Here is a 27,019-nt window from a genome sequence, read left to right on the forward strand (position 1 = left end):
TTTCATGTCATATTTTGTTTGTTTTGTTTTGTTTTTTATTAAGAAAACACGCATTAACCGCAGCTCCAGCTGGTCTCTGATGACCAGCCAGTATATTTCTAGTACCAGTCCCAAGGCTAGATAAAGGGTTGGGGAGGGTTGCATCAGGAAGGGCATCTTTGCCAAATCAGACATGCAGCTCTTCAATAAGATTGGTCGAGATCCAGGTTAACGACCGCCACCGGTGCTGTTGAACAGCAGGGTGCGGGTGGAAACTGTGCCATTGTTGCAGGAGGTTGGGGAGGGAGAAATGAGGAAGGAAGGCAGTCATGTTCAGAGGATGTTTGGGGTGGACAAAGGATGTTAAATATGGAGCTGCCAAGCAGGAGGAAAAGAGGGAGGACATGCAGGGGGGACTGGTGTGACAGAAGAAGATGCTAGGGATAGGGTGTGATGGAGACAGATGATCCGCTGTGGCTACCTCTAAAGAGAGCAACCCAAAGAAGGAGAATCTAAACTGAGAAATTCAGGGTGGAAAAAAATGAAAGCATCTGAATTAAACAGGCCTTTCCCCTCTGATGTTTAGAACAGAAGGATTGCAGAAGCAGTTTCTTTTTCTGTGATTTGATGGGGTTATGAGAGGCCACAGATTTCTGTTTTCGAGGGTGAGAGCGCTGTGTGACTTCGTCTTTTTGTTGAGTTCAGCCCGATTAACTTATAATCTGAATGTTTACATTAATTGGTTTATGATTAGCTTCTCAATTTTCTCCTAAGCTCTACCGCTAATCCTTCTACTTCTTCTGCTTCTTGCAGTGGCAGGCTATCTCTCTGACAGTGATAGAAAAGGTGCAGATAGCAGCAGCTATCTTGGGCTCCCTCTTCCTGATGGCCAGCATCTCTTGGCTGGTGTGGTCGTCTTTTAGCCCGTCAGCCCGCTGGCAGCGTCAAGATCTGCTTTTCCAGATCTGCTACGGCATGTATGGCTTCATGGATGTCGTCTGCATCGGTGAGGCGCTAAGCAGTTGCGATTTATCACTTTTCAAACTGAATGTAATATTTCTACGTCTTCTTTGAATGGGTTTGAGCATTTTACTACTGAAAATTATATTGAGTGTTTTTCACTCTGGTCACATTAATTCATGAGCATTCAACAGGCAAAAGTAAATGTCAAAAGTGCTCAGGAGAGTGGGTAATTATACATAACAGCTGCCTACAAATAACTGTAAATTCCACGGGCAGTTTCAGTGCAATTAATCCATACCACAAAGTCAGCTGCTTCATATCAATATTTGATTGCATTGTTTGGTCAAGCTCTACGATTATTTGTTGTTGTCTTTATCGCTGTTTCTATATTCACAAGGCTGAGATGCTGCACCAAAGCTCACATCATAAATTAAACATGAACGCTGAGTGTTCAAAATTCAGCTAAAGTGGCTTTCACTGCATACATTAAAATGCATTTCAGTCTATAATAAAAAGCTACGGAGCCAAATTCAGCCAAACGTTAAAGACCATTATGTGCTGTCATAACACGAGGGATTTTGTTCTTCTTTTATATATATATATATATATATATATATATAAAGATAGGTGCACCAAAGGATTTCTAACAGTTCCCTGCATTGGTGCGTGGGCGTCCAGATTGAAATGTATAGCATTTAAGCCTGCTGTCCTCCTGTGGCGCTCAGAGGCCCACATGTTTTGGACAACTGTGTGATGACATCTCGCATTAAGGAGACTCTAAGTGCCACTGCAGTAGACAGCAGGGTGTAAGGAAGAGGTGATTGATTGTCTCCGGTTTGGTGCTGTGAAGGATTGACTGTGGAGTCATTAACGGTGCACTTTACAGAGATTAACTTGTCACCTGGTGGATGTTAAAGAGCAAAGACCTGACTTTCACTTATCCACAAAGTTAGAGAGGGAGAGGAGCAGAGTTGAGGAAAGCTGGCAGGATTTTATAAGTAAACTCCAGCTGCTGCAACTGTAGTCATTGGCTTGTTAAACAGCAATATTACATTACTGCTGTAATAAAGTAGTTGGCGAGCAACTAGCAGACTCCTTGAAGATCAATATGTAGTGGTAACACTTAATAATCTCCTACTTTCTCCTTTTTATAAGCAGCATTTAAGCAAGTAATGCCATTAAAATGCATTTAATGCCGTTACAAGGAGATTTAAAAGCATTCAAGTGTTTGAGTGCACAGTATTTTTAATTATTACAATACCTCCTATTTAGATATATTTTATTTAAAATATGTATTATTTTGTTACTAGAATTAGTTATATAAAATCATCATGTTTAAGTTGTTAACAAATACCTTGAACACTAAAAAAGGACTTTGCATGTAATGTTCCATGATGCAAACTATATTGTAGTGTTAAAAAACATGGTTATAAGTGCTAAATGTGGACTGATCCATACATGATGAATTTCCCTTTACATGCCTTTAAAATGGAAAACATGCAGTAAAATATTGGGGTCCAAACAACTTTGCTACAGATGGATTTCAATTTTCCAGATGCTGAGTTCAGTGAACATGAATCAATAAGCAATTTTGAATCTGAGATAAGCTGCTATCGAACGAGGCTGCAGAACGGATGCATTATTTTTTTTTAACCTAAATCCAAATCCAGTCCCTGCTTTTTCTAAGAAATAAAGATTTGATGTCTGGTTTGTGGCGCAGTACTTTAAAGATGAGTTGTTTTGTTCTGTTACTGCCAAAGCTAATACTTTCTTCACGCTTTACCACAGTGTGTCTACCAGTGTTCTGGGATGTAGTGTATCTCAAGACTGCAGCCCGACTGTGACATTGTCTAACTGGTGCTCTGATCTCCACAGCACTAATTGTCCACGAGGGACCTTCTGTGTTTCGCATCTTCCACCGCTGGCAGGCCGTGAACCAGCAGTGGAAGGTTCTGAACTATGATAAATCGATGGACAGCGACGACCTGAAGGACACTACTGTAGACAGGACTCTATCTCAGCCCACCCAGGGCTACCAGACTGGGATAGGAGTATCCACCTCCACCTCCTCGCTGATGGTGGTGGCCTCCACTGCCGCCGGCTCCACCTCCACGACCGTGGTGACGGCCGCCGGAGGAGTGGGAACACACGTGGACCCCAACAGCGGCAGCGCAGTGCCAGACCAACACTGTCCATACAACATCCTCCACCTGCTCAGCCACCTGAGGCAGCCGGAGGCCCGCAGCCAACCCAGCAATAGCACAAGAGAGCTGGTCATGAGGGTTACTACAGTCTGAAGAGTCAGTTGAGGCCTTATCTCACACGAAGGGGAGAGATTTTTGAACCAGCTGACAGCTGAAGAAAAGATCCTGTCTTAACTGCACTGGATTAATATCAACACAATCTTGTTTGTTTGAAAATGCATCTCTGATGTCCTTACATTGATTGAATAAAAGTCAAAGTTGTTTGATTTGCAGAATCGGTTGGAAAATGGTTATTTTGACAGATACGTTCAAAAATATGTGCTTGAATTGTTAATCTGTAGGGAAACCACGTACTGTGGTTTTTATACTTTTTTCTTAACAGCAGCTATAATTTCTTATTGGCAACCTGTCAAGCATCTCCAAAACAGCAGCAACCAAAAGAAAAAGAAAGTTAACGGGTAGTGTGTTCACAGTGGGTGGGTTTTTGAGTATGCTGTACACTCTGCAATCATCTTCCACACGTAGGTCTGTATTGCTCATGAGTCAAAATAGGACACCAACCTACCTTGTGATGAGGTGGTTGCCCAGTGAATGCCATTCACATTCAGTGACCTATTGCAACCAGTTGTGGAAACCAGAGGTTAAGCGTGCAACACCCTCAAACTCTGTGCACAGTTGTCCACCAGGCTAAATGTGGGTGATTGCACAGGTTTCCTGGTGGACACTTGTGGCAACTTGTCTCCAAACAATTGCAGTTCAGCTCGGACCAACTGCATTTGCAATTATCTGACTATTTGTAGAGGAATTTCTTAGTTTCAGATCTGTGAGATTCTAGCAGGGCTCTGAATATAAGTAGTTAATATGATTTTCTTTGTAGACAACAACAGATTTGTAATTTTACTTTTTTGTTGTTTTGAGTGTGATTTTTTCCTTTACTAGATAGTACAGTGAAGCAAGGAGCGAGAGTAGAGGAAGACGTGCAGCAAAGGACCTCAGGATAGCCTTGCAGGACATGGTCACTTGCTCGATCTGTAAATTAAACCAACACCACATTTTATGATTTTCACTGATTTGTCACAGTTAGTTGCTGTATTATCACAAAGAGTATGCATGTAATTACCAACCTTTGCACACTGACTCTGTCTTCTTGCCATTTCATCACTTTTATTTCACTGTCTGGTTGCTCCAAAGATGCAACTGTCTGTGAGCAGCCACAGACCTGGTCCTCATCTTTGAAGCAAGCTTTTCAAAGGCTCCTACACTGGTTTCCCTACAGTGACTGCAGATTGAATTTAGATTTTATTTAACCAAAGAAAATATTTTGAATGTTTAGATCTGCATCCAAATCTTAAAGTACTCAAATTCAGATATGGAGTAGTTCAAAAGGAATCGGTACATCACTCCATGGTGTCCTTTTCTTCCATACATCACACTAAGATCACATTTAACCAATTTAGAAAAGCAAAAGTTTTGATCTATAGTCTGTTTAGGAATAACACATAGACTGAGACTTCATAACATGCCGCGCAGCAGCTTAGTCAGTGTTTTAAGAATATCATATGTATTCTGCGTGATCTGCAACAGTCATAAAAGTGAGGGAATCACATTTCTAAATCTCATATGCAGGTCTAACCTACTTATGTCATAAACCGTCATGTTTGTAACACTACAGAGAGATGCTAGTGTTGAATTTAGACTTCTTCGTCCATGTTGTGTGATCAGAGAGAATATTACAGTAATATTACAGTAGGTGTGATGTGCACATCGCTATGTGGCCTGATGTAAATCACAGGCAAGATGTAGTGCAGTAAACAAGTTGCCTAAAACCATTTGTAAACATTTTTTCAGGGTTTTCCCCCCCACTACATCAAAGAAGGCTTGATGGATTTTGGGGCTTTTTTTTTTAAGAAAACAAAAACAGCTTTTTTTCTTAGTAATGTCTTTGATGGGCATTTCGTCTGTCACTTTCAATGTGATTTTTGTTGATTGCAGGAAGGCTATTTTTTGCAGCATAGTTTGCCAGGATGCATAAAATGGGGGCATGTGGCTGAACAATAGAAGAAATCTCTTTTAAAGGAAGTCACCAGCTAGTTTGTTTAATTGCTTCAGCCAGTGTCTGTATTCACAGAAACGCGTTTCTGCTACAAAGCAGTGGTGTCACTTACAGTCCATTAGGCCCACATTCAGGCTCACATTCGGCTCACAAAGCCGGTAATTTCCTCCGTCTCCTGGCTCTCGGATTCTGATGTGCTCTTTGATATTTCTTTCCAGGTCTTGTTTCATGTCCATGAAAGATCAGTTTTTATCTCAGGGGGCAATGCTAAATCATGTTGTAGGAGGGGAGAAACACTGTTAAAAACATCTTCATAGCAGGGGGTGATGGAGGTTGGGAAGGAAAGACACAAGACCACAAGATACTACACAGTGAAGACGCTGTGCTTTATTGCACAATTTCTGATTTGGATGAAAACAACAATTTTTAAAAAATGGATGCTAATTTTATCCATTAGAAGCAAAACCCGAAAGCAGATCATAGTGTGAAGCATTTCTCAGGAGCTCTGCCTCTGGTGCCTTTCAGCATTTTCCAACATGATTTACATTAAATCACGCCATTAGCTTTAAAGCGCATCAAATCGAAAAGATATTTAAATGATGCTGGTGCTTAATGTCAAGCACTCTGTTCTTGCAAGTCTTTGCAGGGAATCAGTGCCATAATTTAAACCTGCCATATCGATATATATCCCTGTTTGCTTTGATATTTGCATCTTCACAAACTCAACTTTCTGCTTCCTCTTTAGCCTTTCGTATTTTTATCAATTAACCTCTACTGTGCTGGATCTGCTGTTTCACCATCCCCTCCTCGTAATTAAATACAGGAGTACAGTATATGCAGAGAATCAGGTAGCGTCGTGATTTTCTGCTGAATTATTTAAGCCGTGAAGCGCTGATATCAATGGGTGGGAGCGGCTGCAAGGAGCTGGGAGGTTGCACAGAGTTCACCGTGATTCTGCTCGTCTCCGTTCTCTTCACACCTTGTCTCTTTGAATTCACAGATGCGCAGACCTAGCTTTGATATGACACAAGGGGAAAAAAACAACCAGATGCACAGGATTTAAAAAAAATATTCTTTAGATATAAAATGGTGCTGCATATTTAAATTCATTTCATATATTTGCTTCGGGGTCATCTCACTTACTTTTAATGGATTGTTTTCAGTATAAATATCTCTGCTCTTAAGTGCATCTCCTTAAACATGCAAAACACTTGCGAGGTTGCTTCAAGCCCCTTTTCCATTATGGTTCTCGGGTTTCAATAGTCCCTGTATACCCTGCACACTGCTTTCCCAGTACACATAATTGCATTTTGCTATTTGTATGCTACAAATGAGTCCAAACTGAAACTAAGGCTGAACTGCTGAAATCGTGAAAAACTCAATTATGCTGCATCTATCAGATTTTCAATCCAATTTGAAAGCCCCCAGTACTTGTGCTATTTGAGGAGACTTGAAGGTGCGAAATATCAGCAGGGCTGCTGTTCTTCTGGTTGGTGATGATGTTCATTTCCAGAACACTGACCCAGAACTATTTTTGCAGACTGTAGGTGTTTAAAAACATATTCTGGTGCACTTGCAAAGGTTCGGCGTCCTATGAACCTTTTGAAACGGAATAAATTGCATACAGCTAATGTGCTATTCATGTGAGTTGTCTGAAGTCTGAATCACTCGGGAAGAAAGCCCTGCATTCACTGCAACTTCTTCTGATCCTGAAAATGAAAAGAAGCATTTTGAATAGCTGGGTTTTTCTTTTTGTCAGGTGAGATGAAATGATGGGTATTATTGGGAAGCCCTAGAAGCAGCAGCGGTCAGCAACAAATTGCAGGAGAGCAGCTTTCACAGTTCTAGACACATTCTTCTTGTTTTTCAATGCAATGATACGCTTTACACCTGTCCTCCGTCGGCTTATTCGTGTTCAGATTTAGAGGCTGGTGGAGGCTGATAAGGCATTTGCTGAGAGATTTTCAGAAAAAAAACCTCAGACATATAGTCAATTTATAGTTATAGTTCAGAGCACACTTGCACACAAAGGAAGAAACTCCAAACAGGAAACCAAGAGCTGAGAGTCACACCGAGGATAGTTACTGTGAAATGTCAGAAATACTACTCCAGGGCCATGCACTTTAACTATGTTAAAAAACACACACACATAAAAAGATTATTGCTTTATCTTCAATCTTCCATTATGTTTAAATAGACTTTTACAAGAGTGGAACCAATTGAAAAGATGAAAGCCGTTCTGTACTTTACTTGTCAGAAATCATCATCTTGCAATAGGAAAGATTAGCAGTGACATGCGTTCCCCTCTCGGCGGCTAATGGGCAGACTGCTTCTGACGACTTGTAGAGCCTTTTACTGAACATCCAGTGTGATGTTTTTACCAAAGTGGCAAAATATGATTTATGGGCAGAGATTTGAACCTTCAGCATTGACGTGTGTGACGCAATCAGCGCTGTCGGCTGTAACACGTGTTGTGATCACGCTACACAGTTTCTGAACTCACTAGTGCTGATGACTCAGGATGTAATCCCTTCCACAGAACAACTGCTTTCTCCTTATAGAATCTCACTAGACTTTAAGAGTTAAATGACATATCCATAGCTTTAATATAGTAGACTTTGCAGTCTCTGAATGGCATTGCTGGGATTTTTAAAATATTAAAGGCATAATTTATTCAAGCTCAACACTTAACCACGGGAAGTTTGATAACTTGAAGCTTAAATGAAGTTAAAAAGCACATATACAGCACACATAATATCCACACCAAAAACCACTGTTGTCTTTTAAGTTAAAAGAAAAGTCATTTTAATCATGTCCTTCAATTAAAGTGTTTCCGAGGTTTTAACTTTCTGAAAATGATTTGATGGTCAAGGAGGACATTTAAAAGAAGTCTTTGGAAATGCAGCTAACAGGGAGAGGTACACAGGTAAGATGGAAATTTACACTCACCAGACATTAGGTGCACCTTGCTGGTACTGGGATGAAGCCCTTTCGTTTTCATAACTGTCTTAATTCTTTGTGGCATACAGCCACATGGCCTATATTGACAGATTTGTCTGGTGCTCTTGGTCAGCAACAATACTCTGGTAGGCTGTGCTAAGGAGTCCAAAGTGTGCCAAGAAAACATCTCCTACACCATTACACCACCTGTCTAAACAGCTGATACAAGGCAGGATGGATTCATGCTTTTATGTTGTTTTATGACAAATTCTGACCGTACCAACAGAATGTTGCAGCAGAAATCAAAACTCATCGGACCAGGTAACGTTTTTAAAATCTTCTATGCTTTGGTTCTAAAAAGTGGTTGTTTGATTTACCGTTTCCTTCCTATCAGCTTGAAACAATCTGGCCATTCTCCTCGACCTCTGGCATTAACACGGCATTTTCACTCAGAGAACTGCTGCTCACTGGATATTTTCTCTTTTTTTGAAGCATTCCCTGTAAACCCTGGAGATGGTTGCGTGGAAATATTCCAATAGATCAGCAGTTTCTGAAATACTCAGAGCAGCCAACATCAGCCATGTCATTAAATCACCTTTGTTTGAACTTTGTTTGAACAGGCCGTCTTGCCTATGTCTACATATCTACATGTATTTTAACTGTAGGATATATACTCTGTCCATGCTGATAAATCCCACAAATGGTGTCATTGTGTTTAGCTTCAAGGATGATCGTGCGCTGTTACATCCTCAGAAAACCATGAAACCATGAAAATACGTGAATATATCTGCATGCCATAGCATTGGTCATATTGCTGATGTTAGCAGGGTGGTGATGGGAAGGCTACAACCGCACCCTCCTAATCTGTGAGTCAACCAGCAGGACCAGGTCTCCAAGGTCACGACCAATGAGATTGTGAGCAATATTTCACATTATTACTTTATTTAGTATTTCAAAATACCACACCAGTGGATGGATCACAAAGCCTGATTATGTCATGAACTGAAAATGCAAAATATCTTTTTTTTTCTGAAAAAAAGTAAAGCCATCCTGACTGGTATTTATTGGTATCAATTAAGTAAACATAAAATTTAGTGAAAAACAGTGCAGTGTTCATAGGTACACAATATGTTTAATTTGGCTGTTTCTTAGTCTGTGTTTAGTCTCTAATGCCTGTTTCCCTTCTCATAATGTTCAGCTGTTCTTCTATAAACATTCATCTAGATGCAGCAGTGGTTTAAAAAAAAAATGTTGCCCAGGAGAAAGACTCTCAGATTGCCTGCCTCTCTCTTAATCGCTCACTTGCTCACTCAGCATCCCTTTGGAAATGCACCCCCAAAGCAGCAGCACTTCTGCACGGTGGGTCAATGCTAGTATCCCTGCACTTCTCTAATTGAGTCCCTGATGAGAGATTTCCTGAGCTTGCTGTCTTTGAACGTCGATAGCCGTCCACTGAAGCATCCCCGCTTGTAGTCACAGTGTCAGTCTACAGCGTGCGACCTGATTAAAAGACATTTCCAAAACTAGGACGCATCATGCCTCTAAATGTCTGGTCTCAAAGTGCAGTATTCCCAGTTTTCCCATTTTTAACAGTGCTGCTTGGTGACGGATGAACTGGGAAAGATGAGAGCCTTCTCAGAAAATTTCAGTGAGCCTTTTTCATGCCATGTCAAGATCTTCTTTTAGTTTTGTTCTTACACAAAGGAGTTAGCCTTTTTAGCCACAATAGATATCCAAGACCTTCCAATTTGAGTAGCATCACCCAAGGTCATGTATATGATGAAGGAACCAATTTGGATCGTATAACAATCTGTATAATATCTTATAAAGTGTTCTTATATAAAATATTCTTACATAAAGACATGCATTTAGTAGGGTTAAGTTAACTGGTAATTCTAAACTGCACATAGGTGTGAACTTGAGTGCGAATGGTGTCCTGTCTCTATGTGTTAGCCCTGTGACAGGCTGGTGATCTGTTCAAGGTGTAGCTATGGTAGCTGGGCTCCAGTCCGATGGATAATGTCAGTAACAAGCTCTTTTTCCATATCAGCTCCAGCCTCTCAGTATGGAGTTGTAACTGATTAATCTTAATGGTGGGAGTCCTTGGTCAAGCGCAGTGCGGTTATACACTCCAGGGTCTGTAAGTGTCTCTCATAACATTTTTTGCCATAGCACATCTACACTTGCATTTACACACTTAAGTTAAATGAAGCATAGAGTTTCAATCATCAGGACCCACTGAGTGACCTCCTCACAGCAACTACAGAGAAGACATGTTCCTGCCCTTCATTCATTATATTATGAATAAAATCAGGGAAGCATGAAAAGGCAGGCAGGTCATCTGTAATAATCTACCCACAGTGTATGACAGGAGAAATGTCCTTCAAGAGATAATGAACGATTTATGTCTCGTAACAATGAGACCTAAACGCAGCAGAAGCTCCGGTGCCAGATTCAAGACTTACAGTTTGAGCCTTCAGTGAGCATTTTAACAAATATTCAATTTTGGTGGGAGTGAAACAAATACTCTTTAATATATCAAGAAATCTCTGTACGTGTCTGTGTGTGTTACACCCATCTTTAGAAGGGGTCTATTGCTGCAGTGTCAGCTGTTAAGGTCATTGTTATCAGAAGTGGTCTCACGTCTTGGTTTGGGGGTTTAATGCATGTTGTAAAGCATTACATGGCTGTCTGAAAAGATAGTCATGCTAAAAAAGTGCATCCAAAGTTGGGTACATCCAAAATCTTAGCATTGAGCTAATAAGTAGCCCAGTGCAGTTTTGTAGAATACAAGTGCGGGACACTATACCACAAGGTCACTGGACAGTAAGCAGTGCAGGTAAGATTTAAGTGTTTTGAATTGAGTTACTACTAAAACAGCAACATAAATATTTGGTTTAAATATCTAAACCATTTATGCACCGAAGGGTTGGATCGGTGTCACGTACCAATTCATTTATCTTTGTGGTCTTCAGCGTCTGATTATTCACTGAGCATTCATCCCTGTATGCTGACTCATCTCCTCCTGTGATGAACGCAACAACAGTCAACAAATTTAATTATGGTGTTGGATGGGTGGACTAGTATGCAGCTGTAAGCACAGACGGAGTGGAGGACTGGAATCAGCACACAGTCTTGAGCTGTACCAGCGTTTAGTGTAATGGAGGAAGAGAGGTGAGGGGCCTATTTTGACTCTCTGTGGGCGGTCAGTGAGGAAGTCTTTGATCCAGGTGCAGATGAAGATGAGGAGGCCAAAGTCTCATAGCAAGCTGATTAGGATATCAGGCGTGGTATTGAATGCAGAGCTAAGGTCTCATAGCTACCTATAGTAGTAGTAAAGTTTGTGAGAGTGCACGCATATGGTTGAATGTGTGCGTGTGTCCCCAGCACATGTGTGCCAAGTTGCAGCGTATGTTTTTTCAAGCTTCTATTAAGTTTTTTATTTACTGAGGATTTAAAAATTTAGGGATGCTAGTTTGGTCACAGCAGCAGCTCAGGTGCCGAGCTGTGCCTCTGTGTGAATTTAAATGTTTGACTCTGGAAGTATTTAGAATTTATTTATTTTAATTCTGTAATTTTTGATCACATGGAGTGGCCAAAAGCATGGTGCCACTTAGACGATGAGGTCTGTGCCTGGAGGATATTTACTTGTTGTGAGCTTAAACTTTAAAGACTGGAGTTTAAATTGCCGTTAAGGAGCGTTAATGTGGACTATTTGTGGAATTGTATTGTTTGGATCAGCCGTTTATTGTCAGCTTTGGTTTGGTCTTTTTGTCTGGAATGTTTTTCTTGGGCTATGAAGACAGGTTGGTGCAAACATTTTCATTAATGGTGTGCTAAGAGTGCAGCACTGGGATCAGCACTTTCCAAAGACCTGAAGGCTCAACCTGATGGCTGGATAGCTGCCTTAGCAAATAATTTGCTGTCCAGTGGGAAACGTTTCCCACATCTTACTGCTGATGGCGTCGAGGTCTAATGCCTGGTAGACCCTGCTACATGAACCCACTTGAGGGGTGAGGGGGATGGGGATGGAGACGCAACTCACCAAACCAGCACAAAGAGTGCTGCTACTGCTAGGCAACCCCATTACCATCCCCAGTTTATTGCATTTCTGTAACCATCCAGCTGAGGTCACAGCTGTTTAAGGGACTTGTTATTATATAAAAGACAGCTGAAATCAGTGAGTCTGTTGCTTCTGTGTTTTAGACACACACTATTAGACACACAAATGCACTTTGCTCACTGTAAAAGGTTTGCTGTCTGTACCTAAAATCTGTATGACTCCTACAATGAGCAACTATTGTTCCCTGTATGTGCTGAAGAGAGAAAGAGAGGATTTTTGCATTCAGGAGACATTTGAGAGGTAACTTTGTGGCTGTGTTGTGTCAAACAGCATATTGCAGCCAAAAAGTGTTTGCATACACTGTCTTGCTACAAAAAGTTAATGAACAGTAAGTTCATTGTGTATTGTGCTGCGTTTAAACTGAGCACAAAGTGAAACCGAAAGAAAAGATAATGGAATTTCCCCAGAATCTTGCCAGCTCTTTTGTCTTCTCAGAAGACCTCAGCGTTTCTTCATCTACACTGAAAGTTTTCATCTCTTAAAGAGTCCCAAAACTGGTACGGGAAAGGTGCCAGGTTGGATTTAAAGCTCTGTGTTCTGTGTTTACTCTGTTGCCCTAAAGAGCTCTAAAGAGACTTTAGTCAGGTTTTAAGTCGTCCACTCCGAATCATAACTCAAGACACTCACATAACTCAACAGCCACCTGTGGCCTAAGTAACACAGATAATCTAAAACAGAGAGAAAGCTCACAGAGAAACTGTGCTGTGATAGGCAGTACCTTCACTTCCATAGTTCACACGGACTTCCCCTTCATGCTCTGTAACATTTTTTCTTTACCTTCACTTTCACAGAGAAGCTGCTTTTCGTTTTAATCGTTTAATTTTCACGAACAGCAAAGATTTACTGCGATGGAAACCTAAAGACTTCATCTTATACCGCTGAGGGTAAGACTCTTGAATCAGTTCTGCATGATGTTTGTTTATAGGATCTGATACAGAAGGTGTTCGCAGCATCGATGCAGTTATTAAATTGTTGCTAATGCAGCTGCAGACATTAGTGAAGAAAAGAGTTTTTTAGAGAAGTAAATGAAGCAGTGGTTTGTAACAAGAAACAATACTTACTTGTATCTAAATCCAGCCAGTTACTCAAAAACTTTGAAGTTACAATCGTTACAGTTGACTAAAGGAAAGTTAGACAAAGGCTGAAGCAGCTTCAAAGCAGGCAAGGCCCAAAGCTGCCCTCACGTTTGATCATTTGTCTCCACAAACTCGATATTATTTAACAATCCAGAAAAAATCAGAATAATATATGACAGTTTTTACTGTTTTAATGATCTTTATTGATAATTCAGTGAAATAATTGTCACACATTTTTCATTGGAGTGGTACTGTGTGAAATTCTTTGGTGATTAGGACTTAGGCTGATATGTAGGCACGGCAGCCATCTATAATTTCTATATGAACTCTGCATAATATACAAAACAAACACTAGGGCCATGTTCCAGAGGGCACGTTTAACAAACTCTAACTTTAAATTCTGAACTGATTATAAATTAACTACATTTTGACTTCCTCAAGAAAAAGTTCCTTTTAAATGTTGTTATATCTTTACAATAGCATGGAGCTTGTGAGGGAAATACATATTTTCAAGCCTTGATCTACATTTAAAAAATGTTAACATTTTATTTTATTTCCTCGTGTGCTCTAACGTTTGTGCCACATCTGCCCTAAATTAACACTAATGATAATTATTTTAATTTTCTCTCATGGTTACTACATCAGTATGTACAACCTCTTTAAGCAAAAGTCACATTTTAATGCTGAAATCCACATATTGTTGTTTTCCATGAATTTTAAAGTATACTGTTTTACGTTAGAATCCAAATTATAGTTGTTTACTTACAGAATAGCTGGTTTTAGTGGTTGGATAATATTTATGAATAATATCAGTGAAGTAAAGCGTGTCAGCTCAAATGTGGGTGTAAAATCGTGAATTTAGTTTGTTATTTGTTTGATAATAAAGAATATAAGTTTTAGTTTTAGTTTTTTTTTGACAGATCTCTAAAATATCTCTGTTCTAATATATTTGTTAAGCACTGTAAGCAAACCACCAGGTTATTCCTTTAAATACTTTTTTCTTTCATTATAAAAAAAACAATTTAAAAAAACAATCAAACAAAAAACAAAAAGCAAGTCAATTTTTTACCCTGAATCATAAAATTTAACTTTTTATCCACATGAACCAGGTTTCCTGCTGCTCACTTACATTTTTTTTTTCAGATGTTCTCCTGCTGTTTTAGATCATACAGCTCATCTCCTTACAAATCTCAGTGAGACGGTCTTCAGTTCAGGAAAGTCTTCATTCTGCCATATAAAATGACTTCAGGAGGAAATTCTTTGACAGCTGCAGTGTTGCTGGTAAAATATTTATCATACAAACTTACAAGAAGCTTTTTAAAGAAAAATTAAAACTATTGTTTTTCCTTCTATGTAACTATTTTGTAACCCCGTCAACATTTTCTGACTCACATCTGCATCACTGTGTGAATTACATGCTAGAATTTCCTCCTGTACTGTCTATTTTTCATTTAAATTGATGCTGTCATCACTATCTTCCTTCTTCACTCATCAGCTCTCATTTTCAGGTTGTTGCACATTTCATTTCATATCTTTCTTCTTTTCCACCTCCTGCTGCTCTCTGTTAGTCGAGCCATTCTCAGTTTGAAGCCTAGTTCTACTTTTAAATGTATTCTTTGTTCTTCTTCTTTGTTTTCAGATAATCATGATGAAAGTCTTCAGTGTCCTCACTCAATCATGTCCTTCAACAATGTATCAAGCACAAGGCCTGTGCTGTTCAAAGTGTCTTGCAGGTAAGAGCCAGCTGAATGTTAGAGGCTGATTTCCCTCCTGCTCTTTACTGTCTCTCTATATGTGAAAGTTCAACTTCATACCTTTATAACTCTAAATGTTTCACAGTTTAGATGAGTAACAGCGACATGTATTGAAAATAGTCTGCTTTTTTCTATTATAACAGGAAATCGAGTCAAGACAGATTGCACAGAGACTGCACACACTTCCTGTGTGGCCTGCGAGGATGGAACCCACATGGATAAGCCCAGCGGACTCAAACAATGCACTCACTGCACAATCTGTGACCTAAGTAGGTTTTTATTCATATTTCTTATTTATGAAACTAGTGAAGCTGTTACTGCCGTATAAGAATTAAAAGTGTTAGATAGACAGACAGACAGAACATTTTATTTTATTTCCTCGTGCTCTTTAGGTTCCTCCGGGAAATTCAGTAAAGATTGTTATAAGGGTCCTATTGCTTTGATTTGACATTCTTACCCTCTACGATATGATGTTGCCTACAGATAATATACCGTACTTTAGATTTACATCAAAGTAAAAGGAAGCATCAATTTCATTGATGTTTTCTATAAATATTTTTTTCTGAATTAAAATGTTCAATTGTTCAATCTGACAATTATTACAAACTTTTAATATATCAGTAATTTTAAAATAATTGATTAAATGTTGATCACTGTTATAGTGTCTAATTTTAAGCAGGAAAAACACCATAAGTCACTTTTGATGAATGACATCATAATATCACCACAGCAGTGACCTCTCTGCCTCGTTCTTTCCCAATCCCTAGCATCCTGTCTAACATGCGTCCTCTCTACGTGCTCACAGATTTAAATGTGAAGAAAAAGAGGGCATGCACAACAACATCAGATACAATTTGTGAACCACGGGATGGATTCTACTGTGTTGACTATGACGGTGTTCACTGTGTGGAAGCACAAGAACACAAACCCTGTAACCCAGGAGAATACATCAGCCAAGCAGGTTGTATTCTTGTGCTTACGTGTAAATAAACTGGATGGAATAATATTTCTGTTGCATACTTGCAGTGGTTTCTCAATATGGTGTTATTACTTTGTAGTAAAGCTGCTCTCCATCACTCCACCACATGAATGAACTCAGAAAGATCAAATTTAGAAACTGAAACAAGGAAATGTTTTTAGATGTATTTTAAACTGGTTGTCATTAGACACATATAATTACTCTGATGTCACAGTCACTCACTGATCCTTCATGATGTACATGCTGAAAATGGTGCATATTCGTGTTGATGCAGGAACAGCCTTCAGAGACACTGAGTGCTCTGTGTGCAGCTATGGGACATTTTCAGATGGAACTTTAAAGTTTTGCCGGCCACACAGACCGTAAGTGAAGCTTCACAGCAGATACAGACACGTCTGATTTCCTCCAGCACCAGTGATTGTGGCACATCTGTACATTTTCCTGTAAAGTGTCTCTCTGTCCTTCCAGATGTGAGTCACTAAACCTTAAGCTGATAAGACCAGGAAATGCTACAACTGATGCTCAGTGTGAAGAACAAGATGAGAATGTGGTTCTTTCTTGGATCATCACTGGCTGCCTGTTACTGATTTTATTAATTGTGATACTTATAGCTTTGTGTCTCTGTAGAAAGGAGATTGGATGTCTAAAACGAGGTGAGAGTAACAGAACAATGAAAATCTTATCATGATCTATATAGAAAATAATATTTTTACACTAATTTTTAAATTGTTTTTCTTTTTGCAAAGGCGAAAAAATAATTGTACACCTAATCAACTTGAGGAAGGTATGTTTGAATATCACAGGAGTGTCGACTGTAACGGATGGCAACACCTGATTTATCAAAGTAATTATGTCTTCGTTTTTTTGTTTTTTACTAAGAATGAAGAAAAAGAAACAGAAATAGAACTGAAAATACTGAATGAGAAACCAGGTAAGATGGCCATGAGTTATCCACTCAAACCTGCACTGCCTGATGTCTCTGCAAACGTACAAGAGGTTTGCTATTTAACTGAATATCTTTCTCTCCTCAGTGTGAAACTATATGAAGATTAACAGAAGAGACCCCACCTGCTTGATCCACCTAGTCGCAGTTTTTTCCTCCAGTAGTCAACCACCAGCTCTTTTTGTCTTGCTGACATTAAGGAGGTGATTTTTACCCGACCACTCCACAAAGTTCCCGGACAGCTCCCTAGACTCCGACTCCTGCTCACCCTTAACCCGCCCATTCACTATAGTGACATCAGAGAACTTCTGCAGGTGGCATGATTCACTGTTGCACTGAAAATCTGAGGTGTACAAAGTGAACATGAATGGAGACTGGACCGTCCCTGTGGTGCCCAAGTATTACTAACCACCACATCACACATTGTGCCTAACATCAATAGAAACTGAGGCCTCTCTGATAATGGATGGCGCAATGTAGAGGAATAAAAGTACTGTATAAAGCAGCAGTAAATGGAAAAGGCTGCATTTATACATGTCAGCTAGGAAAGCTTCTAGTCCTCTTCAGTCTGTTCAGTGGTGTGAAAGCAGAAAGTAAAAACATACTCAAGTATCATACCAAAAACATACACAGCAAATCCAGCATGTCCAAATTAACACTGTCGGATTTGATTTCAACACTATTAAAGTGTCTATATGGGTCCACACCAGAGAGTGTTAATTTAACTCTTTTTGGAGAGTTGGTACGTTAACTCTGATTTAGTGTTAAACACCAAATCTGTCTGGAGTTGATAATTTAACACTTGGTGTTAAGAGTTTATATATTAACTCTCAAAGAGTATTTTAGTTTAACTACGTAAGAGTTATCTTCTAATTCATTCTAAAAAGCAGGAATTTTACTGTTCTGAACTTCTAGAAATTTCTTTTGGAAATAAAGATTTACTAAAAAGATGCAATGGTTTTTGAAAAACATTTATTCTGAACTGTGCACCACAATTTCAAAACATTTTCTGAAAGATGTAACAGTATACATGTTCTCACTTTCATTAGAATTGTGTTTATCAAAAGGTCTGACATGGTAAATGCAAATAACAGCATTCTCATCACTTATTTCTTTAATACAATATGCATGTCCTTCATTCATCACTTTGTGGAACTTCAACGCACTTCTGCTCTCCCCCATATTCCATCTTCACAAGCATATCCTGTGCGGAGATTGAATAAAAATTAGTTGACACTAATTAATGGCACAAATAATCCAGTAAACAATTGCAGCACAGTAAAAAAAAAAAGGAATCCTCTTTGAGCCATTACTTGTGTAAAGTATTTTCCCAAAAGACAAGGACACAGGCAACAGGTAATACTGAACTAAATGTAAAACCTCAACCTTTTTCATTTTTACCTAAACCGTGTGCACAAAACTCTGGAGGGATCTAAATGCTACCGTAGAATCGAGTCAGGACGTCTGCTACTGCTGTTTGCTCGTTTTTTTTTTGTTTTTTTTTTTTTATGGGCGATCGTTTTCAGGCTTCAAGTAGCACCATTATACCAACATTTCACATTCTACACATTGTTTTAGGTGTATTTGACCAAAAGTTTGACTGAAAATTCACATGCAAGCTTTTTTCAAGGCTGTGGTATTTGCCCGCAAACAATACCTTTCAGCTAGCTAAAACAGAATATTATGCTATCACCGAGCAACATGGCTAATGCCTTTCACACAGCTTTGTCTCAACTCCAAAGAGCCACAGAAGTAAAAGCTCATAATAATAATTGAAACAATCTTTGAAAAAATGACTTTCCAAGCATGGCAAACAACTCAAATATGTAGAGCAAAATGTTCTGAAACGGCTTCACTTCAGCTTCGATTGGAGCCGTGCTGAGGGCGGAGTCTGTGAATTTACTCTGTTGGTGTCATAGCCCGTCTAGGAGTTCAGAGTTAAGAGGTCAAGAGTTAATGTTTCCATTGTAACACCTCCAGATTTGACAGAGAAACACTCATTTTTAACACTCGATTTTAACTACTATCATTTTACACCTCAGAGTTACATTAAAAGAATGTGACTCTGCTTAGAGTAAAATTAACTCTACTTTTGCAAGGAGACTATTAACACCAAAACATTTAACACTTTTGAATTTGCTGTGTACCAAAGAAAGGCAAATAAATGATATTTTATTGGGTCAAAGTATATTTCAGTGTGGATGATAGAAAATGGATAGGTTTTTTCCAGATAACAGCTAAAATCAGATGAAGGTGATATAGTGCATTAGTAACAGGAGCTTCATCCCATACATTTGAATTCATGTGCACTGTTTCGGTGTGATGCTGCTGTGACTGAGCTTTTTGAGTGACAGCAAAAGATCATACCACAATCTAAAGAAGCTGAAGAAAAGACTTTTTTAATATTTTATTTATGTAATTCTGCGCAATAAAAGTTCATTTTTATATTATACAGTTTATTTCCTCTTATTTTGGAGCACAAAGCTGATTCATGTCATTCACAATACAGCTAAAGTCACATCAGTTTAAGGAACTTGTTATTACATTAAAAAAGCAACTGACATCAGTGTGTGTAATGTTTCTGTACGTCATGGAGTTACATTTAGGCACACAAGCTTTCCATTATGGGCTGATCACTGTTCAGAAATGAATAGTAAGGTTTATTAGTAGTAAGGTAATAGTAAGGTGTATTCTGCCATTAGAGATGTTTACACTGAGCAAAACAAAGTGAAACTGAAAGACAAGAGTTCAGAATTACGCAACCCGACAGACTTCTGTTTTTCTTCATCTATACTAAATGTTTTCATTTCTAAGAGTACCAATATATATGAGAAAAGCATCTGTTTGCTCTGTGAAGAGATTTTAAAGAGTTAAAGCTCATTTAAAGTTCATTAAGACTCTCAGAATTAGTCTGCTCCAGCTCATCATAGTGTATGACAGCCACTTTTACCTCACAGAGGTCATATAAAAATGAAAGTACAGTAGGAAAATATGGAGGTCTACGAGTCCCATAATGAATTAAATAAACATATCCTTAAACATTCAATCAAATGTGGCGTTAATCAATTACAATTGGACCCAAAATTTTCAATTGCCCATAGATGTGAATGTGAGTGTGAATAATTGTTTGGGTCATGAAACAAGCAGCTTGCCCAAGGTGTACCTTGCCTCTGGCACTATTACCCACCGACCGCTCCCAACTCGACACTCCTCCATAAGAAACCGGCCATATAATGTCATGACGGACTGCGCGTTTGTTCTCTTCTGCATGTTCTGCGCACTTTCGCTTTCTCCCTGAAGCTTAGCCGTTGTTTTTGAAAGCTTAATTTTCAAGAAACGGCAGATGTTTACTTTCCAGTGCGTCTTGAACTATTCAGCCTACGGTGCGCTGTGACGGAGACTCTCCGAACTTCGTCTTATACCGCTGACGGTAAGTTCCTTAGATCACTTCTACAGAATGTTTGGTTACAGGCTGTTAAACGAAGCAGCTATTCGGCTGTTTGTAATGCGGCTGCGGACCATAGTGGAGAAAGCAGGTCCGTAGAAAGTGAACGGTGAATAAAACAGTAACCAAAGTCCTGTTCAAGCAATGCTTTGTAACAAGAAACAATACAGACTTTTATCTAAACCAAACTGATCTCTGCAAAAACTTTGTCGGATATAATTATTAGATTTAATAGTTTGGTATTGATGACCAAGGGGAAGTTAATTGCACTGTGTCTTCGTGGATCTAGAGAAAGTATATGATGGGTGCCAAGAGAAGAGAAGTATGTGTACTGAGAGTAGGGAGAAAGTGGAAGCGAGCCTGGAGAGGTGGGGGTATTCTCTGGAGACAGAATATGTGCGAGAATGACAGGTGAGGAAGGTGGGAAAGTGAGCATAGAGATAGTGAAGGTAGATGAGTTTAATTACCTGGAGTCAAATATCCATAGCAATGTACAGTGCACAAGAAAAGTGATGAAGTCGGTGCAGGCAGGTTGGAGATGAGTGTTAGGGGGATTTGTGACAGAAAGATAATAGCAAATGATTCAGATTCACCTAACTTCATTCGTCCCATGGATGCTGTTGAGAGTGAGAGTGATAAGAAGGTATACAAAATGGTAGTGAGACCCGCTATAATGTATGGTTTGGAGATGGTGGTACTGACAAAATGACAGGAGACTGAGCTGGAGAGTTGAAGATGTTAATATTGTTATTAGGAGGGAGGAAAGAGTACATCAGAGGGTCCGCTTTGAAAGACAAAGTTAGAGAGGCAGAGCTGAGGATATTTGCAAAGGAGAGAAACTAGATGTACTGAACAAAGGATGTCGAATATAAAGCTGCCAGGGAGGAGGAGAAGAGGCAGACCTCAGAGAAGATTCATGGATGTAGCAGGAGGACATGCGGAGGGTTGGTGTGTCAGAGGAGGAGGCAAGGGACTGGAAAGGGAGCAGCTGAAAGAGGGCGGCGACTTTAATATGCTAGCTGTAATAAAGTCAAGATCATTCCTTTGAACAATTTTCCATAAAACTGTAGTTCTTCAGTGGTCTCTGCATATTATATGAGTCAAACAACAGGGCCCTGTTCTGAAATGATGAAATCTGAGATGACTAACTCTGAGTTTTGACTTCCTTAAGAGTTGATTAAAATTAGTTCAATTAAGTGAGCTGATTCAAGCACATCTGTATGTAATGAGTGAAAGCTTTCCGTCATCAGGCAAATAAAGAGCTGAGCCCTCACTTTAATCTCATGGACCAAGAAAGTTGAATGCTTATGGTAAATGCTTTCATGCAGAGGAACTTGCTGACAACCTGACAGCTGCCTATCAGTGTTGGAAAGATGTATCCTATAGATTTTGTAGTGAATCCACAATATACGGTCGTCACTGTCTCTGTTCTTACAGGCTGTACACCTTAAACAAGCTGCAGGTGCAACAGCAAGTGAAGACTTTGTCAAAGAACATCTGCAGGTAGGTTCCTGCCGTAAACCCGCTTCCTGTAATACGGACCAGGGAACCAGAAACAACAATTTTATTTTATGTCCTCTTGTTCTTTATGCTACAACTTTACTTTATGCTCACTCACCCCAATATGTTGTTCCTTTAAATATTTTTTTTCTTTAACCTCCTAGGACCTGGCATCCACATATGTGAACATCACATTTTGGGTTGTCTAGACCACAATACTAAATGTTGCTCTACAAGGGCCTGATATCCACTGATATCCACTGATATCCACTGACATTTGTTTTTAAAATTAAAAACAAATGTCCTCATATGTGCATATGAGGCCCTTGTAGGGCAAAACCAGGTAAAAAGATAATTCTTTGTTTTTACATCCATCGGGTCCCATTCAGCCCAAATAGCAAAGAGAAATTAAAAATGCATGCCATGAAAGAGATCAGGTCTTAGGAGGTTAATTATGATAAACAAACAACAAGATACTACTTTTTAACCTGTACCGTAAGGTTTTAATATCCGCATGAACCAGGTTTCCTGCTGCTCACTTACATATTTTTTTTCAGATGTTCTCCTGCTGTTTTAGATCATACAGCTCATCTCCTTGCAAATCTCAGTGAGACGGTCTTCAGTTCAGGAAAGTCTTCATTCTGCTGTATAAAATGACTTCAGGAGGAAATTCTTTGACAGCTGCAGTGTTGCTGGTAAAATATTTTTCATACAAACTTACAAAAAGCTTCTTTTTTTTTAATGTAACTAATTCATACTTAATATTTTTCCTTGTCTGCAACTATTTAACCCACTCAGTATTTTCTGAATCACTTCTGCATGTGTTTAATTCACCTTGTGAATTACATGATGTAATTTCCCATACTGTCTACTTTTCCTTTAAATTGATATCATAATCCTCACTATCTTCCTTCTTCACTCATCGGCTCTCATTTTCAGGTTGTTGTGCATTTCATTTCATATCTTTCTTCTTTTCCACCTCCTGCTCCTCTCTGTTAGTTCTCAGTTTGAAGCGTGCTTCTACTTTTAAATGTATTCCTTTTTCTTTGTTTTCAGTTAATCATGATGAAAGTCTTCAGTGTCCTCACTCTCTCGTGTTCTTCAACAATGTATCAAGCGCAAGACCTATGCTGTCAAAAGTGTCCTGCAGGTAAGATCCAGCTGAATGTTAGAGGCTGATTTTACTTTGGTTATTAAACATGGAGTCCTGCTCTTTACTGTCTCTCTGTATGTAAAAGTTCAACTTCATACCTTTATAACTCTAAAGATTTCACAGTTTATATGAGTAAAAACAATATGCATTGAAAATAGTCTGCCGTTCTTTTATTATAACAGGAAATCGAGTCAAGACAGATTGCACAGAGACTGCACACACTTCCTGTGTGGCCTGCGAGGGTGGAACCCACATGGATAAGCCCAGTGGACTCAAACAATGCACTCACTGCACAATCTGTGACCTAAGTAGGTTTTTATTTATGAAACTAGGGAAGTTGTTACTGCATGTTCTGCTGTTAATGTGATGTAAGAATTAATACAGTTAAAGATGGTTTGACATTGATTTACAACATGTATGACTGCATGTAAATGAATGTGACAAACTGGTGACATGTTTAACACACTAACTGATTAAGTAATTATGCCTCAAGATATTCCACATGAACTCATGATCAGCTCTCACGCTCTGCGATATGATGTTGCCTCCACTTAACCTTTAGATTTCCACCTAAATAAAATGAAGCATCATTTCATTAACGTTTTCTATAAATGTATTATTTTAATTAATATGTCAAATCATTCAATCTGTCAATTATTACAAAATTTTAGTAAATCAATCAAAATAATCTTAAGTAACTTTTGATGAATGACATCATAATGTCACTACAGCAGTGACCCCTCTGGCTCATTCTTCACCAATCCCTAGCATCCTCTTCTCTCACACCATCTCTCCATCTCTTTCTTCACCACATCCATGAATCTTGTCTATGCTCTTCTTTTCCTCCTCCTACCTGAAACCTCCATCTTCAACATCCTATGTCCAGTGTATATTCCCTATCCCTCCCTGCACGTGTAGAAACCATCGCGGCCTTGTCTCTCTAAGATGTGTCCTCTCTACATGCTCACAGGTTTTGGTCTGAAGGAGAACAGGACATGCACATCAACATTAGATACAGTTTGTAAACCAGAGGATGGATTCTACTGTGTTGACGTCGCAGCTGGTAGCTGCATGGCAGCACACAAACACAGGCAATGTCAACCAGGAGAATACATCAGCCAAACAGGTTGGTTTCTTATGCTTGTAGTGTAAATAACCTGGATGAAATAATCTGTTTGTTACTTGCAGTGGTTTCTGAATGAGGTGTTATTAACTTTATAGTAAAGTTTAGAAGGATCATATTTGTATTTTTAAATTTTTTTAAATCAGAATCAAAGGTGGAGTCACCTGGCACGTGTAATTACTCCGATGTCACAGTCACTCACTGATCCTACGTGATGTACATGCTGAAAATGGTGTAAACATCATGTTTGTGCAGGAACAGCCTTCAGAGACACTGAGTGCTCTGACTGCAGCAATGGGACATTTTCAGATGGGACTTTAAAGTTTTGCCGGCCACACAGACCGTAAGTGAAGCTTTACAGCAGATACAGACACGTCTGATTTGTTCCAGCAGCAGTGATTGTGGCACATCTGTACATTTTCCTGTAAAGTGTCTCTCTGTCCTTCCAGATGTGAATCCCTAAACCTTAAGCTGATAAGACCAGGAAATGCTACAACTGATGCTCAGTGTGAAGAACAAGATCAGGATAATGTGGTCCCAATCATCATTGGCTGCTTGTTGACGATTTTAGTTATTGGCATAGTTATAGTTATAGTTATTTATGTCAAAAGAAAGACTCTGTGTCCAAAAAGAGGTGAGAATAACAGAGAACAATGAGAATGGTATACTCACTGATAATATATATAATATATATTATCAGTGAGATAATATATATAATATATATATTATATATATAATATATATATATATTATATATATATTATATAATATATATATAATATAATAATATATAATATAATATTTTACACTAATTTCTTTCCGTCTGCAGACGTGCTGTAACTCCAGTTGGATGCTGAGACATCGTGTTTGCAGTGAACAGAAAACTACAAACTTCCCTGATTCACTGCTGTCCGAATTATTACCTGGAAACTGGACGTTATCTGAAGACAAAAGAATAGAAGATTCATAATCTTTACTGCATCATGATGAACAAATGGATGCTATCACAGTTTAGAGTATCTTCTAAACCTTTCCAGTGTTTTTCTAAAGAATTTCTTTTTTTTTAAAAAAAGAATTTTATTTTAAAAGTTTTGAACTTTAAAAAGTATAATGATGATGCTAACTTATAATTCAATTGAAATTGTATGTCACAATAATTTATGTAGTATATTATTAATATATACTATAATAATATGGTATAGTAAAGTATATAAGGTCTCAAAGTCCCGGCGGGTCTTTCTGCATCAGAAAATTTTTATTTTATTTTTTGGATTTTTTTATGTGGTTTTTAATGGACTGTTGGATAAGTACACATGTTTTTTTATGGAGATTTTCATCCCAGATGTGTAACCTCAGTTTCAACAAAGTCGGGACACTGTGTAAAATGTGCATTTGACAATAAAGAATGCAGTGATTTTCACATCTTATAAACCCAAATTGTATTCACAGTAAAATGCAGAACATATATCAAGTACTTAAACTAAGGTGTTTATCATTTAATGAAAAATACTAGCTCATTTTGAATTTTATACCAGCACATCTCCAAAAAGTTGGGAAGGGGGGAAACAAAAGGCTGACAAGCTGAGTAGCTAGAATCCGATATCAGACAAGAATGGGACAATATTCCTCTCCCAAAGGTCCAACAGCTGGTCTCCTCAGTTCCCAAATCTTTATGGACTGTTGTTTAAAGAAGATCAGCTGAGAGTTCTTGATTATATTAGAAGATCTCTGCTCATACTGAGAAACTGAGACTGCAGGCTCATGTGTTGAGACTTGTCAATCACGGGGTAGCCACTCCTCTTAAGAATACCATATGTTTGTCTCTACAGTATCCAACATGGTTGACCACAAATATGAAATATTTATTTAATGCAATGAAACCATGATCCAATTTTAAAACTGATTACTGAGGTTATAGTATAACTGAGCAGTAAGGTCATTTTCCCAAAGGTTTCTGTACAATTTGATTTCATTGTGCAACCAAAGTATCCCCCTGCTGGCCATTGTAAGGAATGCATATTTAAGACACTGCATTAGGCTTGACTTTTAAGAGACACTGAGCCCACTCAGTCGTTTTTATCCACTTAAATGGTGTGTGCATGGCTGATTTTACCTCTGGTGGGCCACGTTTTCATGGTATAAAGTTACGGTCCAAATAGTCCTGCAGACTCCAGTGTTTGTTTTGTCATCTCACAGATTATGTGACCTTATACAGCAAATAGTCAAAGGAGCTTGCAAAGAAAAGCGTCTGGACTTCTTTAAGTTGCTTGAAGACGTTTCACCTCTCATCCGAGAAGCTTCTTCAGTTCTGCAAATAGGAAAACTTTGTCTTTATCCACTGACTGTGACATATACTTTTGCTGATGCTAGCACACCTGCAAATTATTATTAAAACTGGAAAATAATAATGAAAATATCTGCTCGTCTGCCACTTTATTGGCCTGATCATTTCAGCGACTCAGTTCATTTAGACATGGTGAAGACGACCTGCTGAAGTTCAAACTGAGCATCATTTAAATGCCACAGTCTACCCGAGTATTGTTGCTTACCATCCTTATCTTACACCATCGTACTTGCTGTTGTTGTCCATGTCACAAAGCTCAGATCATCTCAAAATGTCATCTTGAACAGGGAAAACAAGTTCAGTGTAACTCAAATGGCATGTGGAGTCACCAGAGTTCAGTCAAATTGAGCATCTTTGGTATGTGGTTGAACAGGACATTCACATCACGCATGTGCAGCTGTGTGATGTAAAATGCCCTTTGTTGTAATGCCACAAAGGAT

General features: G+C 38.8%; 3 protein-coding genes across 4 annotated transcripts; all 3 read left to right on the forward strand.

The window, feature by feature from the left end:
- The first annotated feature begins 614 nt into the window (after positions 1-614).
- Positions 615-3,239, forward strand: LOC146690959 (E3 ubiquitin-protein ligase MARCHF4-like). The gene is made up of 3 exons (XM_085435098.1): positions 615-644; positions 793-985; positions 2,818-3,239. Exons 1-3 carry the CDS (start codon positions 615-617, stop codon positions 3,237-3,239), a joined length of 645 nt encoding a protein of 214 aa, XP_085291224.1.
- Positions 3,240-11,813: 8,574 nt separating this feature from the next.
- LOC146690960 (tumor necrosis factor receptor superfamily member 5-like) lies at positions 11,814-17,637 on the forward strand. Its single transcript, XM_085434178.1, has 10 exons — positions 11,814-13,146; positions 14,482-14,619; positions 14,978-15,071; positions 15,236-15,361; positions 15,898-16,053; positions 16,346-16,433; positions 16,540-16,724; positions 16,818-16,855; positions 16,951-17,002; positions 17,103-17,637. Exons 2-10 carry the CDS (start codon positions 14,578-14,580, stop codon positions 17,105-17,107), a joined length of 786 nt encoding a protein of 261 aa, XP_085290304.1. The 5' UTR covers positions 11,814-13,146; positions 14,482-14,577; the 3' UTR covers positions 17,108-17,637.
- Positions 17,638-19,164: 1,527 nt separating this feature from the next.
- On the forward strand, positions 19,165-25,239 carry LOC146690961 (tumor necrosis factor receptor superfamily member 5-like). 2 transcript variants are annotated; one of them, XM_085434180.1, is made up of 9 exons: positions 19,165-20,444; positions 21,897-21,962; positions 22,517-22,654; positions 23,016-23,109; positions 23,295-23,420; positions 24,083-24,238; positions 24,491-24,578; positions 24,685-24,869; positions 25,065-25,239. In XM_085434180.1, the coding sequence occupies exons 3-9, from the start codon at positions 22,613-22,615 to the stop codon at positions 25,073-25,075; spliced, it is 702 nt and encodes a 233-aa protein (XP_085290306.1). In that variant the 5' UTR covers positions 19,165-20,444; positions 21,897-21,962; positions 22,517-22,612; the 3' UTR covers positions 25,076-25,239. The 2 variants fall into 2 exon arrangements, with proteins under 2 accessions (XP_085290306.1, XP_085290305.1); XM_085434179.1 differs by lacking the exon at positions 25,065-25,239 and having other exon boundaries at positions 24,685-24,892.
- Positions 25,240-27,019: the final 1,780 nt, after the last annotated feature.

Source organism: Copadichromis virginalis, linkage group LG16 (assembly GCF_057382275.1).
Source record: "Copadichromis virginalis isolate Kocher_CV1m ecotype Utaka linkage group LG16, C_Virginalis_male_GT1.1, whole genome shotgun sequence".
Lineage (NCBI taxonomy): Eukaryota > Metazoa > Chordata > Actinopteri > Cichliformes > Cichlidae > Copadichromis > Copadichromis virginalis.